At 42.6% G+C, this 15,117-nt stretch overlaps 1 protein-coding gene across 1 annotated transcript; it reads right to left on the bottom strand.

The window, feature by feature from the left end:
- Positions 1-564: 564 nt before the first annotated feature.
- On the bottom strand, positions 565-14,890 carry CRHBP (corticotropin releasing hormone binding protein). Its single transcript, XM_069595348.1, has 7 exons — positions 13,207-14,890; positions 12,740-12,839; positions 12,339-12,496; positions 10,776-10,986; positions 8,939-9,087; positions 5,183-5,300; positions 565-1,274 (listed from the first exon to the last, which is right to left on the bottom strand). The coding sequence occupies exons 1-7, from the start codon at positions 13,285-13,287 to the stop codon at positions 1,117-1,119; spliced, it is 975 nt and encodes a 324-aa protein (XP_069451449.1). The 5' UTR covers positions 13,288-14,890; the 3' UTR covers positions 565-1,116.
- Positions 14,891-15,117: the final 227 nt, after the last annotated feature.

Here is a 15,117-nt window from a genome sequence, read left to right as displayed (position 1 = left end):
ATTAACTTTATATTAAATATGTTTGGGGACCCGGAATCAAGCCATTAGTTATGGCACAGTTTGCAGTGTTCTTCCATTAATCCAAAGAGGACTTGTTCACTCTGGAGTATTTCCTTTGTTTCTCAAGACTTTATTTCGGACCTCAAGGTGTCTTTTTACAGGCCCACATGCTTGGTCTCAAGCTGATTGTGGACAAGCCTCAGTCAACGATAAACCATCTTCGGTACCAAAAACGTACTCAGATTTCTGCTTAAGGCCTTTGTTGACCTTGTTGAAAAGTACACTCTTCACTGTGGCCAAGACATGTATTCTCAGTTTTCTTGGAAAAGAGTGGGAAAGTGATCCCCACATCCTGTTTCCCTATCATGACCAGTCAGTGTTGTTTGTGCAAATGCTGAAATTTTACCTTTTGCACCTAATAATTCTACTTACCAACCCAGAGCTCTCTGAGCTCTAAGAAGTCTAAAATGATTTAGTTCAGCATTTGGTTCTCACCTGAGAACATTATTTTCTGATGGTAGTAAGGTAAGTAACTACTCAGGTAAACAAAGCAGGATGCTGAGGTGCCAACATTCTGAGTATGTTTATTCATGCTTGTATTTACGATTGCAAAATGTTATCCATACTACAAATGTTTGTTAAAAACAAGCTGTTACAAATCAATAAATAATACTAGCTACAACTATTCTCTACTATAAACAGAATAAGCAGAAAATAAACAAATGCTACTACTTTGGTATACACAGACATGCATTTTCTGTTATAAAACTGATAACACCATCATTTTTATTTCTTTGTAGTATTTTCCCTTGTGATACAAGTTTTTATTGCACATTTCTTTGCACTTGTCTTACCAGTTCAGGTTGAAGGCATATAAAAGAATTACAGGAAACTGTTTTTCTACCAAGGGAGACGGGCTTATTTTCTGCCATATGGTCATTTATATAACAAATGAAAACAGAAGCAAGGTACAAAAACTAGTATGTGTGAAATGTGTTCAAAGTTGGGAATAATGACTGGTATGAAAGGTTATTAACTAGCTGCTCATCAAAATCATATATAATAGCCATTAAAAACTCCCTTAGCTAGCAGCATGGAAATCATTGACTTGTTTATTCAAAGGGTAGACAAACAGAATTCCTGGATACTGTTTCCATTCGGGTTTTCCAGCTCATATGGTTCCAGCTGACGATACTCAAAAGTCACACGATTTATATGTTTTCCACTGGAGACCATGCGCAGCACCGTGTGGTCACAGCCAACTTTCATCTGGGCTATAATTCACGGAAAAAGTAAGTTTCCCAGTAGGTTAGAAACCACAGAGCCAAGCCATTTCTGTCCACAAGATCATTCAAACAGGGCGAAGCAAGGAAACGTAGCTTCCTCTCACGTACTCAAACCAAGCATCTGCCATCAAGTGAAACGGTTTTGTTTTCATTTTCGTTATAACATACAGCTGATCCATGAACAACCTGCATGTTAGGGCCGAGGACCCTCCCCACAGGTGAAAATCTGCATATAATTTATCATCTGTCCTCCACATCCATAGTTCCTCCAGATCGGAGGTTCCACATCCCCGGGTTCAATCAACCCAGGGTGGTGTACGCTTGTGTAAGTGGACCTGAGAAGTTCAAACCCGTGCTGTTCAAGAGTCAGCTGTGTAACTGTTGAGTAGTAAAACTGAACTCAGCCTTTCTCCTCACGTGCAAGAACACTGTCATATAAAACTAACTATAAAGAAGTAAGACAATATCTCCTTGTGCTTTTTATGTTCTCCTACCTCCAAGGCGTGGTGGTGAAGGCAGAGGAAAGCAAGCGTCTGTCCCTGCCGCACCTTTCCTCTAGTGTATTCTCAGTGGGGGGATAGTGCTTCCCCCTTGGGACAGGTTGGAAATTTGCAGAGGCTGTTTTTTCCCTTCTATTTGGGGGTGCACGTGGCATTTACTGGTCAGAGCTAAAGGATGGACTGTACTGCCAGACAGTTCTGTAGACCAAAAATATCACCTGTTTATTGTTTTCTAGCCTAGATAATGATTCTGTTTTACATATAAATAAAAATAGCATTTGCATGGTTTAGACATACACTGCTGCTGCTAAGTCGCGCAAGTTGTGTCCAACTCTGTGCAACCCCATAGATGGCAGCCCACCAGGCTCCCCGTCCCTGGGATTCTCCAGGCAAGAACACTGGAGTGGGTTGCCATTTCCTTCTCCAATGCATGAAAGTGAAAAGTGAAAGTGAAGTCACTCAGTGAAGTCTGACTCTTTGAGACCCCGTGGAGTGCAGCCTACCAGGCTCCTCCGTCCATGGGATTTTCCAGGCAAGAGTACTGGAGTGGGGTGCCATTGCCTTCTCCGAGACATACACTAAATGTACTAATTTTTGTTCTATTGTTCACCTGTACTTTTTCTAAAATGTTTTCCTGTATTTCTTACATGGAATGACTTTGCGATCCTTGCCTGGCTCCTCTGTCCATGGGATTTTCCAGGCAAGAATAATGGAGGGGGTTAAATTTTTTTTCAGCTTTGTTGAGGTATAGCTGACAGAAATTGTATGTATTTAAGGTGTACAACATGATGCTTTTATATAAATACACATTGTGGAATGAACATTACAATCAAGCTAATTAACATTCACTACCTCACAGAATTACCTTTTTTTCTTTTCATTTCCCACTCCCTTCCCTTCTGGCAACCAACTGTTTGTACCTACATGAGTTTCTGTTCTGTGAAACTCAGTAATTATTAATTATTAAAAATTATTTTTACTTTATTTCAACCTCAAGCTGGTTCCTGAGGCAAGATTTATCTACCCTACAATAATTCTTCCTGCTATTTTAACTTTCTCAATCTTTTTCACCTCTTTGTCTCTATAAGGACTAAATTCTGAGAAATATTATTATCCTTGTATAACAGCTACTTCAAAAACATGCACCTGGGTTTAAATGAAGTAAAACAGCCAGATAGAGTTATTTAGGTAAAAGTCAATTTGGAGAGATAATAAAATATAAATCCTGTAATTATTTTAATATAGGCACCAGGGAGTCTAGGTTCTATGACGAGGTCCAAAGTTAATTTTCTTTAAATGATTGGGAAGGTCATTCTTTTCTGATCTTACTCTGAACTTTAATCTACATAATGCGCCTTATTTCCTTTAGTTAATGTGCATATCATTTATTTATTATTTGACTAATTCAATCTAAAGGGCAAGATACCTAAGAGTTCATTGTATGAACAATTTAGGAGGGGCTCATGAAAACATGATGAATGAAAGAGAAAAGTGAAGTCTAAAATGAACCAATGAGTCAGATAATTTAAGCCTTCAAATTATCGTAAGACTGGTTTCAATCATTTAGATAAAACAGGCAAAATATTTGGCCTTGATCCCTCCCTTTTGGGGAAGGAAATGGCAACCCACTCTAGTATTCTTGCCTGGAGAATTTCATGGACAGAGGAGCCTGACGGACTACAGTCCATGGGGTCACAAAGAGTCGGACTAACAGACAGACAGACAGACACACACACACACACACACGTTTACCTAAACCAAATTATATAATTCATGCACCAAAATTACTATAGCTTCAATGATCTAACTTTTAAGGGATGAGTGTTAGATCAGTTCTTAATCCGATCTTTTCATCCAGCTCAACCACATCTCCTCACAGGTGCCCTCCATCAGCATGGAAGGATCCAGTGCCTTTGAGAACGCAAACGGAGAGAAGCCACTGGTTTAAACCAGGCTCAAGTGTAAATTAGCATAAACTAGCCCCAGATTTTTAGAAAAGTGAGTTTTTAGAAATATTTTCCCTTTATCTATGTATATTAATTCTATTCCAGAGTTTTTGCTTAAGATCCCAGCATTAGCTCAGAGTGAAAATACTGGTGGGCAGATCTGGGTTTAATTAAAACAGGTAACAGCTGATCAAAAGGAGGTCTGATTTGCAGTTTCATTATTTAGTTGGTGTGTGATGTGTGCTTACAAGACAGGAAGGGGGCTATGATAAGGGATGAAAGATTGCTCTTCTCTTTGACTTTTGTCTCTTAATCAATAATCTCTGGTTCCTGCATCTGAAGGACAGAAATGGGAGACCTTTATAGAAAGGTTTCACCTAACCCTCTCTCTCCTCACTTGGACTTCATTAATTAATTTGGTCATGAGTCAGCAATTCCACCTTCGCCCCACCCCACCTGAGCCTGATCAAATGGAAACTCCTCACTGATTCATAGTAAAGAAGACCTGATTCTGTTTGGCGCTGCAGCATGAGCTAACCCGGTCTTTTACTACCAGCGACCACTTTTAGATTTCAGAATTTGCCTCTCTTGGCAGCAGTCTTCCAGAGGCTGGTTTTGCTGTTAGAACTTGGGGACATTCGAGCAGTTCTGGGAATTTCTAATAAAGTGAATCATCTTTTGATGTACTTACTACGAGTAATACACATATACATATATATGGTAAAATGACTTAGTAACACCACAATGATAAAGTAATATCTAACTGATGATACATACACTATATGAACCATGGTTTTCAGACTCTTTAGTCTCAAGAGGATGAAAGCAGGGACTTTGAAAAAGGTAGAACAAGCACGGTTCTATGGCATTTTCAGAGTTTTACCTACGGCCAACCTCAAACATGCAAGTTTATTACTGCACGAGTTTCTCTCCCAATGTCAGATAGAACAAGCACGGTTCTATGGCATTTTCAGAGTTTTACCTACGGCCAACCTCAAACATGCAAGTTTATTACTGCACGAGTTTCTCTCCCAATGTCAGATAGAACAAGCACGGTTCTATGGCATTTTCAGAGTTTTACCTAAGGCCAACCTCAAACATGCAAGTTTATTACTGCATGAGTTTCTCTCCCAATGTCAGATATTACGGTCATGCATCCTTGATGCTGTGTATAGGCTCAAATGCAAAATCCTCACATTGGTTCAATGTGCAAAATCAAACTTTTTTTGGTGGAACTTGCCCTTTCACTTATAAATAATTTGAAGTGTTTTATTCAAGGATGAAATCTTGTTGTTCAGTCACTCTCTACGACCCCACCAGACTGCAGTACCCCAGGCTTCCCTGTCCTTCACTGTCTCCTGGCGTTCGCTGGAACTCATGCCCTCAGTCTTTCCCAGCATCAGGGTAAAACTTCATAGGCACATAAATAAAAATCAAAGAACCATCTTACCTGGGCCACGTAAAGGGTAGCAGAGATCAGCTAAAAGCAGCATCTTGGAAGGGTCCAAACCAGTTCCTCCCAGCAGCTCCACAAAGTCTCCTATTCCCCCACAGCCTGCGGAGGACTTCTAAGAGAACAAAGCGGCAGAGGAAGACGTATTTAAATCACCTACCGAAGTCAAACCAATGGCAGATTAGTGAATTCACTCCTTTAGGCCCAGACATCCTGGAAGTGCCATTTAACATCCAAGACTCCAGAAATTAAGACTTTTTAAAGAAAAAAAAGGAATTGCTTTTCTAAATTGGTTAAGTAATCATTTTTTTAAATGTGTGTGCATTTAAAAAAACATTTTTTTTTACAAGTGCAAGGACTAAAATGATGAAATCAGAATCTTTAAACTCCATATACGGTATATAAAAATTGCATCTAAAAGTGGTTTGATTTTTAAATCCTTTGGACATACATATTGAAATTATTTGAATTTCTTAAAGCATGCAGTCAGCGTTTTTATAAATAGGACTTCCATATCAGTTTTTTCCTTCAACTTACCTCTTTTCCTCTTCTTTATAAAAGACTTTTTTTTTTTGCTATGGAGACAATTCTTACCCTTTCTACTGATAAGGATTTAGATTAGTTATAAGAATATTAAAGAAAAAAAACAAAACCCTCATTTGGGCTCAAATTAGCTAGAGTTACCATCAACTTTCTCCATCCAACTAAAGTAAATTTATTTCAAGCTATTCAAAATAATTATCTAGTCTAAAACTCTGTGTGATCCACCGTAACCACCTTTTTCTACTTCCCTTCATCTATTCCACTCTGTCTCGTCTAGAGAACTTCCTGGGCTTCAGTTTCCCAGGCAAACAAAGCCGCGCCTCTCCGCCCCCTCCTGTGATCAGGGCTGGCCTCGTGATCACAAGGCCCACATCCACAGGGCTCGCACTTACAAGGCCTAGAGCTTGGCTTAATGCTCTGTTGTCACTATCCTGAAATCTTAATAATTTAAAAATAAAGTCCTTGTGTTTTCCTTTTGTGCTGTCCCCCACAAATTACACCACCAGTTTGCCTGTGATCCTCTTCTCCATTGAGGTACAGTCAAGAGACCTAGCTGAGTGTGGCAAGATGCTTAGAAGTTAACCAGATAGACCATACAACATAGGAACCAAAATCTAAAACAGAGAGTGCTGAATACACACGTGCATAAACACACACAGTCCAACATTAGGAAGATATTGAAATGTAACTGGAACTAAGCAACAAATAGAAAATTATATAACAGCATCTATTTGTCCAGTGAAAGGAAGCAAGTGGTGGTGGGAGGTACACATATTTAAAGCACCCACTATGTGCTCTGTTCTATGCATTTTACACATTTCATCAAACCATAAAATACAGGCTTAGTCAGCCCCACTGTGTACAGGGCTCATGTTCTCGTATGAAAAGTAAAGGGAAATAAAGGGAAAAGAATGCAATTGCCTTTCCCTTGAGTAGAGGGTGTCCACGGAGAACATGACTTAAGACTAAACATTCCAGCTGGTTCTATAGGTTCCAAATTTCACAGGAGGAGGTGAAGGGCAAAAGGCAGACTCAGGAGAGAGAAAAGGGAAATAGGAAGTTGGGAAGAAATAGAAACTAAAATGAGGGCAATAGAGATTTCCCTGGTGACCCAGTGGTTAAGACTCCATGCTTCCAATGCAAGGGGCGTGGATTCAATCCCTGGTCAGGGAGCTAGGACCCCAAATGCTGTGTGGGGCAGCCAACAACAACAACAAACAAAAAAAATGAAGAGAACAAAACCCAGAAACAAAGAGGTGAGGAGCACACACTCCCCGGCATTTGGTGACTTTTCTGTCCTCTTCCCAAACCTCTCAGCTATCCTCAGTAAACAATGGCAGGAGCTGGGTTGTGCAGGGACCTCTAGATTTCTCTGTGGAGGTTCCACCTCCCTGGACTAAGTTGCTCTCACCTCTTGCCTAGACTATGACGATGGCCTTTTAGGTGCACTCCTGTACCACTCGGGCTGCTACAGCTCATCCATCATCATTCATGGAAGCCAGAATAACAAGCGCAATCCTCTCCTTCCCATCATGGGCTCTGTGATTTAATTTGGTCATGAAGCCAGCAATCCCAGCACCCCTCACCCACCAGATCACGATCAGATGGATTATGCCCGAACCCCTTCAGTGGCTTGCCACTGCACAGAATAGACTCTTGCGGGGCTCTCCACCCTGGCCCTGCCTGTTTCCCTGCTGCTGTACCATAACACAGGCCCCTACCTTTGCTTTTTCTGTTTCTGGAGCTCAGGAAGCTCATCCTGCCTCCGAGCCTCTGCACAACTGTCGCCCTGTTCCCAGCACTCTTGGGGCTGCCAACTCCTTCTTACCTATCACTGAAATCTCACTTTAAATGTCTCCTCTTCAAAAGGTTTCTCTCCTGACCATCTTAGCTCAAGTAGTTGCCTGCCCTCTCTCTCCCACATTTGCCTGACGCCACTCTGCTTCATTTTCTGTAGGGTACTCATCACTGTTTGAAACATATTATTCTTTTGCCTGTCTCATCCCCTAGCATGTAAGTTCCATGTGAGCAGGACCTGTTTTGTTGAGCAGGACCTGTTTTGTTCATTGCTAATTTCCAGCATTTAGAATAAGGCCTTGCACACAGTAAGCACCCTAAAAAAATTTTCTTTGTAAAGCAACAAATACTTAGAACACTGCAGACTTCACACTGTTTTAAATGGTGAGCACCAAGATTACTCCTCATAGCTAAAAATAGCTAAAATGCAGATCTCTCAATCTACCATACTTCTATATTAAACATTAAGAATGACATACAGTCTCAAGCCAGTAAGGTTATGCCAGAGACATCCACTTATCCCGGTCTTTATCAAAGGATTATTCTTCCACAAAGGTTCAACTTAAAAAAATATAAGCACTGGCCTATGAGTTTAGGGCTTAAAGGAAGTTGTACATACTGCTTTTCTCAGCCCTAGTCTTATTCATTTATTAAATCTGTCTGATTAGGAATTTTCTTTGACGACTTTCTTCAGTACCGATGAATATATCAGTTATCTTAACCTAGGCATATGAGACCATAAAAGGAGGTGAGGGTGACTCAGAGGAAACGAGCTGCCAGTGCAAGTAAATGTGGTCAAGGTCAGCACAACTGCAAAGTCCATACAGCAGTTCATGGGGGGAAAAGTAGATGGGGAGTCTCAGCTAATGTTTTGTTGCAAAATGTATGGCATGAAATGTAGTGCAAAAAAAAAAAAAAAAGCTTCAAAACTTTACTGTATTTTGCAATATAAAATCCAATTTCACATTTTCTGCTACACTTAGCATCCTTCATCACACAGTTCTGTCAATGAAGACGCTTCCTTCATGTCGAAAGAAAATTCCAATAATCAGAAAAACAGCTGTGTAGATGACTCACACTAGGTTCTGCTAGGAGAGAATTTCTGTAAAAGAGGCGAGTACAAGAGAGTTCAATTGTAATTATATGCCACGACTTTGCCAGTTGGAAACATTCCTTACATCACGAAAAAAGCATTCAAGTAGGCAGAAGGGGCACCTGGGTATGCAGCTTGCAGCATAATAGGAATAGAAGAGGAGTGTGTTCAGGCGGCGACGGCCGGCTCGTGTGAGATGGAACGGTCAGACAGAAGGACCTGCCGCTCCCGTTCATCCACGTTCGCCCTGTATGATTACTTTTGCTCTCAAAAGTTTGCTGGGGCCTTAGGAAGTGACTGGGGAGCAATAAGCAACTCACCTTTAACTGCAGACCATTTAAGTGTCCCAGGGTGAGATCGGATATTTTGATTGCTACAGGATAAATGATGGAGAAGCTGCAGTTGCGATGCTGATGCGGCATGACCAGAGTAAACCTTCCATTCGGGGTCTGGGAGATGATATTGCAGGCTTTATAGAAAAGCAAAATCACATTTTCACTATCTTGTATGCTGGGCTTTTGTGGAAATTTATCTTATCCTATTCTAAGCTTCTGTTAATGGTCTAGGGGCTTGGGCCCCAGAAGGGAATACATATCACAAAGGTGATTTTGGAGATGGGAAGGATCTGGGGAAGAAAAACCACCAGGGATATATCTACATTGTTAGGAAGCCCTAGGCTCTAAGGGGCTTCTAATTGTAATCTCAGGGGGTCCCCTTATTTTTAACGCTCACAAGACATAAATTAATAACCAACCAAACAATACTAGCTGGTATAAGTTCTAGGAATACTTCATTAACTAGGGTCTTAGTTCAATCTGGAAGTCTGGAAGAATCAAGGCTTAAAGAGGAGACCAGAATTCAAACCCCGGTGGTCTGAAACCTTTATTAACTGAACTTGGAGATATATGTTACTTTTTAGATAATAAAGTAAAGAAATATTGAACCCATTACAAAATAGGCTGAGAAAATCAGAAACCAGGCTTATATCTGATAAATATTTACTGGGTGTTAAGTGGTAAGTTGACTAAAAGGTAAATCTTTAATGTTTATTTATTCCCAAAATTTTCTGAAAAATTTTTTTGTATCTCAGGTCTAGACTTACAATAAATTTATTCTTTTAGCTATGAAATTAAAAGCATCAGAGTTTGTGCTGTTTTCGGCCAATTACTGGACAAAAGTTTCTGACCAGACTATGTCAGAATTACCTTTTGCCTCTTTCTTATATTTTTAATCACACTTAATTTCAAAGTGAACTGAAATTCCTTGATGATTCTAGAAGATTTCTGATTTCTAGCCAAACAAGATATAGGAGAAACAGTTGTCCTCGAGTATTATTCTTTTCCAGTCCTCAGAAACAGCCCTTCTGAGTGCTTCTTCCATAAAAAGTTACTTTGTTTTTTAAAAATAAAAATTGGGAGATCAGTCAGTACATTATATTTTGGCAGATTAGGTAGGTACCATTCTTCAATCACATGAAGTGTTAACATTAATACTATTGTGTGCAACCAAAAATGATTATGTTTTCTTTACCTGATTTTTTACAAACGTTTTTCTCTTAATGGGGAAAAATAATAAATAGATGAATGAACTCATTCTGATTAAGATAATGTGTTCTAGGCCTGGGCTATTTAGCTCTATAGCATCTTTTCATGTGTCCATCAGAAACGAACTAAATTAGGGCAATGGGTTCAGACTCAGAAGGCAACACTGAGGTCCTCCGGCCCAACCCTCTGCTCAGGCATGAAATCTGTCTACACATCCCAGATACCCAGTCTTTCAGCATTTACCTAAGGATCTCAAAGACTTCATATCTGAATCCAGGTCAATGGAATGACTGGAGGGATTAAAGTTTGTCACTGAATGCATTGTAGTAACTCAGGAGATCAGAAATAAGACTGGGGAAAAATAGAATTCTAGCCACCATAAATTAGTATCTTACTTAGCCTGGTAAATGAATTAAAAACTGATTTGATTTTCATAATAATGAATCACAAATATCCTTTAGGTCATTTCTAATTACAAAAGAATTTCCATTCAAATCCTTCCTCACTTCAAATTTCCTAAGTCTGTGCAATGATACTACTTTTGAAAAGTAGGATGGACGCTCTCTCCCCCCAGTTCCTGCCTTCTAACCGAGAAGTCAGGAAGTCCACTTACGAAAGAGGTTAGGCTCTGTCTTCACGGTTATTGTGAATCCATTTCCTGTCTCATGGACCCGGAAGAAGATCATGGCCACGTTCTGGGAGGATCTGATGCTCCTTCTGCTCAGACCACTGTCACAGAAATCTACGTACCTCTCAGTGGTGGGGAGAGGGTGATCCTGGGAACTGGGGAATTTCTCCCCCTTGAGAATCCAACCATCAAATACCTTCCAACAAAAACACAAAGATGATCACGTCCATCAGCTCCTGAAATCATAAATGTGTTGAAAAGGGGGAAAAGCTTACCCAGCAATGGACCTCCAATTATAAGTAGGGAATAGACAGGCTGCACCCCCCTGCACACTTGTTTTCTATTTGTGTATATTTTGACTGGATTGTTTGCAAGTCATATGATTAATTAATTAATTAATTATTGCTTCCCCCCCCCCTTTATAAACTCCAGTGTGTCCGAACCAAATACTTTCTTATACGTTATCATTTTAGCCACCTTGGTAAATAAAACTACAGATGATATACATTTTTGTATTGGTCATTATTTTTCACACATCCTACCTTCAGAAGAATTCCACAGGAGCATAATCTGGGCTTCAGTTTTTCTCTTTCCTCATTAAAATATGAACAAAATATCTCAAAAATAGACAGCAAAAGGACAAACTGCAGCAAGAACTTTACCTACCTGCCAATGGTTATACATACCCATTTCCCCCATCTTTAAACTTATCACACATTAAAATGTCAAGAACTACTTTAACGCTTAGACAATAATGTCTGGTATGCAAATTAGGAGTTTTTTCCTTTGCTTGTTGAAGTTTGTAGTTTGGCGGGACAAAAGGTCAGAGTCTATTGACTTTATTCTTAAAATCAGAAGTCTCCAATTTAATGAGTTCAACCTAGTTCGAGTTAGTAACATTACCAGCTACAAATTCCTTCATCAGATCTGTTCTCTTCCACTGCATTTGACAGTTTCCAAAATAATTCCACTTAAGAGTTTTAATCATGTTCACTTTCACTGGACTGGAGAAGTCCAGCAACCATCCCAAGCTGACCCCTAAGGCTCACAGGGAACTCGAGTGGGGATGCTATGGGACTGGAGGACTTGTCCACACCTCATCCCTGCCTCAGACTAGATTCCTTTCAGCATGCCTCCCAGTGGCTAGTGCCCTTCTGCTCCAAAATCGGGTCACCCAGGCGTGGAAGACAGCCTTTGGGAGCCTGGAACAATTCCACAGAGAGAGGGACCTGCAGGAGCAAGGCGGGCTCAGATCTCACACGTGTGAGGTCGCCTTCTAACCAGGGCCACGGGCTCAAGGACCTGAGCGCTCCTGCTAAATGGGCTTGTACCACTTTTCATCAGCCCCAGGATGCAACAAGTGCCTGACCGAGAGCTCACAGAGGGGAACTTAAACCACTGCAGGAGGCACCAGCCCTTCAGGGAGTGAGGGGAGGTTCCTTTTGAATGGGGATCCCGCTCCGGCACCAGCTGAGCGCCTAGTTACCGGCTCTCGCTGCTGGGTAGCTGGGACCCGTCCCTTGCCCACCTGGCCCGGGGGCGCCTCACCTGCAGGATGTCGCCCCTCAGACAGTCGATGGAGACCAGATCGTAGTGGATGGTGATGAACTCCTCCGGCTCTGCGATGAAGAATGTGGCGCAGTGTAGCTGCGGCCGGTCGGCGGTGAAGGTGAACTGGCCCTGGAGGCTCAGCATGTCCACGCACCCTGGGGGAGGGCAGCGGGGTTGGCTGCAGCCCCCGCTGCGCCGCCCGGGGCAGCCCTCTCTCCGCTCCCGCAACTCCCAGCCTCAGCGCCCGGCTCCCGGAGCGTCACCCCATCTCGCCCAGGGGCACCTCCTCGACCGACCCTTCGACCCTTCGCGATGGGAATCTGGGCCTCGAGCTCCCTCCCAGGGGTCCGGCCAGCCCCCACCTCCCCACGGCCGGCAGCCTGGCAGCCCGCACTCACGCAGAGCGCGGCGGTACAGCGGCTCCCCCTCCAGCTCCCGCTTCGGACTGGCGCCACCGGCGAGGTGTGGAAAAGGGTCGTGGTCCACTGCTTCTCGCAGCTGGCCAGGAAAATTAGTCAGTCCGGAACAGTTCAGGGAGGGGAAGAGGGGATCAGAAGCGGGGTACCCTCCCTGCCCACGGCACAGAGAAGCAAGTGAGCAGATCAATGTCTCCAGGGGGATCCGGAGAAGATGGGAAGGTTTAGACCGTTTCCATCAGATCGGGGTATCCCCGAGGGGCCAGAGGGAAAGGGGGAAGAAGTAGGCAGGAAGACCTAGGGGATTCCCGGGGAAAGAGGGGGCACAGTGAATGAGGAAGAAAGAGCTAACCCCGACATAATCTGAGAGCAGAAGCAGCCTGCCCATCCCCAAGGCTGGACACTCAGGGCTGGAAGGTGAGGTGGGTCCGCCCCAGGGAATCGCTCACCTCCAGGTACCGGCTCTCTCCTCTTAGAGCCAGCAGGCAGACCAGAATGAAGTGACACTGAAGTTTCAAAGTGGGGGCCATGCTGGCCCTGCCTCTGCAGCTGGTGCTTCCTGCTCCGGAGGTCTCAGGCTTTGCTTCCCAGGCTCAGCCAGGCTGAGAGCTAGAAGCTGGTAGGGTCCCTTTGCTGGGTCCCTTTTATAGAGCAGTGAGGAGCGGAGGCTCTCTGCCCCTTAACTGATCTGAGCTCAGTAACCATGGGTTACCTGTCTCCGAGACAAAGTGCGTGACGATGACGAGGGTCCAGCCCTCAGCCACAAATTTTCAGAGTGGTCCAGCATTATTCACCAAGAATGATTTCCGACACTTACAACTTAGTGAACTAAAGGGTGGGAGAAAGAATGAGGCAGGAATAGAGAGTAAGGGATGGCATTTACTTGACCTGCCACATGCTGGATTATCCTCTCCAGTGGATATGCAGGGAATTTCTGACTTTGCAAAGCCAAGTGACAATGTTACACACGGGCATAAAATGCCCACCCCCCACACACAGCCTTATCATACAGCCTTGTCCCATAACCTTAAATGGAATCATGTTGGAAATTGACAGAGAATATAGTATTCACGCGGTTGCCTCTCAGGATGAAACTTGAGGAATTTTCAGCTCCAAGGAGAAGCTGAAGTGTGATTTTGCAGAATATTGCAGTCATGTAATTCAAGCTTTCTTTCTTCCCTTGGTCTTTGCTGTATCCTGGTCCAGTTTCATGTAAGCATTTCCTTAAGAGAAAGCTAACTCTGGAGTCCGTGGACATCTGGATTTCAGCCAAACTATGTCATATGGCCTGAATGTATAGAGAGGATGGATGCACTCCAGGATCTTAACATCCATCTGAGCCCCTGAGAGATGGAGTCCTTCCATTTCATGCCTTCAAATACCTGGATTACTTTCATACTCCAGTAGAAAGAACTCCAGAGAAGCTTTATTAAAACGGCTCATTAGCAAATTTTCAGGGCTAAACAAACGACTTAGAGATGCAGGCATAAGTTAAGCTTATCTTTGCTGATTAGATGAGAAAATTGCTTCTCCTTATGTCCAAAATTGTAGGAAATATGAATGTCTCCACTTCTGGTCTTTCCACCCCTCTCCAATCTCTGTGATTCAAGACAACTACAAATTCTAGAAAACTTCACATTTTTTCCTTTGCCTGACAGAAAACTTGGTTTCCACCCACAGCTGTCTTTGCTATTAAAATTACTACAGATAATAAGACTGTCATAGTGTTTTAACTCAAGAAAATGGTTGCATATTTAGTACATAAATATTCTGAAGCAGTAATCTGCCCACTGGTTCAGAACTTGGTATTTTCTTGTTTTTTTTTTTTTTTATATGTGCTTATTTAAGACAATTCTGAGCTCTGAAGGAGCCACCTGTTTATTGTTTAACCTGGAGGCCTTCCTACCATTGTCCAATTCTGTAAACAGACCTCAGACCACAGAGAGCCTGGGAGGAAAGGGCACCCAAAGGTCATAAACACTGGCCATCATGTCCTTCTACCCATTCTGGGGTTGTTCAGATGTCTGAATTTTAGAGATGATATAAAGAAACCTGAAAGGAATTTTTTTTTTTTAAAGTGAAAAACACACCGCTTAATCCCAACTTGCCTGGCCCAACATGCTAGGCCTGTCTCCCACCCTGGCTGTGCCTGGAGGGAGGCTATGCTACTCACAGGCCCATCCTCCTTTTTAGTCAACCCAGCCATGGCCTTGAACCACTGAGAGATGGAGTCCTTTCATTTCACACCTTCAAATACCTGGATTACTTTCATACTCCAGTATGTAGCCCAGCGCTCAGCTTGGAGACCCCTGTGGGTCTGGTTTTATTAGCATTGTCACAGAGACATTCTGCTTCAGATC

This window comes from Ovis canadensis, chromosome 7 (assembly GCF_042477335.2).
Source record: "Ovis canadensis isolate MfBH-ARS-UI-01 breed Bighorn chromosome 7, ARS-UI_OviCan_v2, whole genome shotgun sequence".
Classification (NCBI taxonomy): Eukaryota; Metazoa; Chordata; class Mammalia; order Artiodactyla; family Bovidae; genus Ovis; species Ovis canadensis.
Note: the sequence above shows the minus strand (reverse complement) of the source record. Positions and strands in the feature narration are given on the sequence as shown.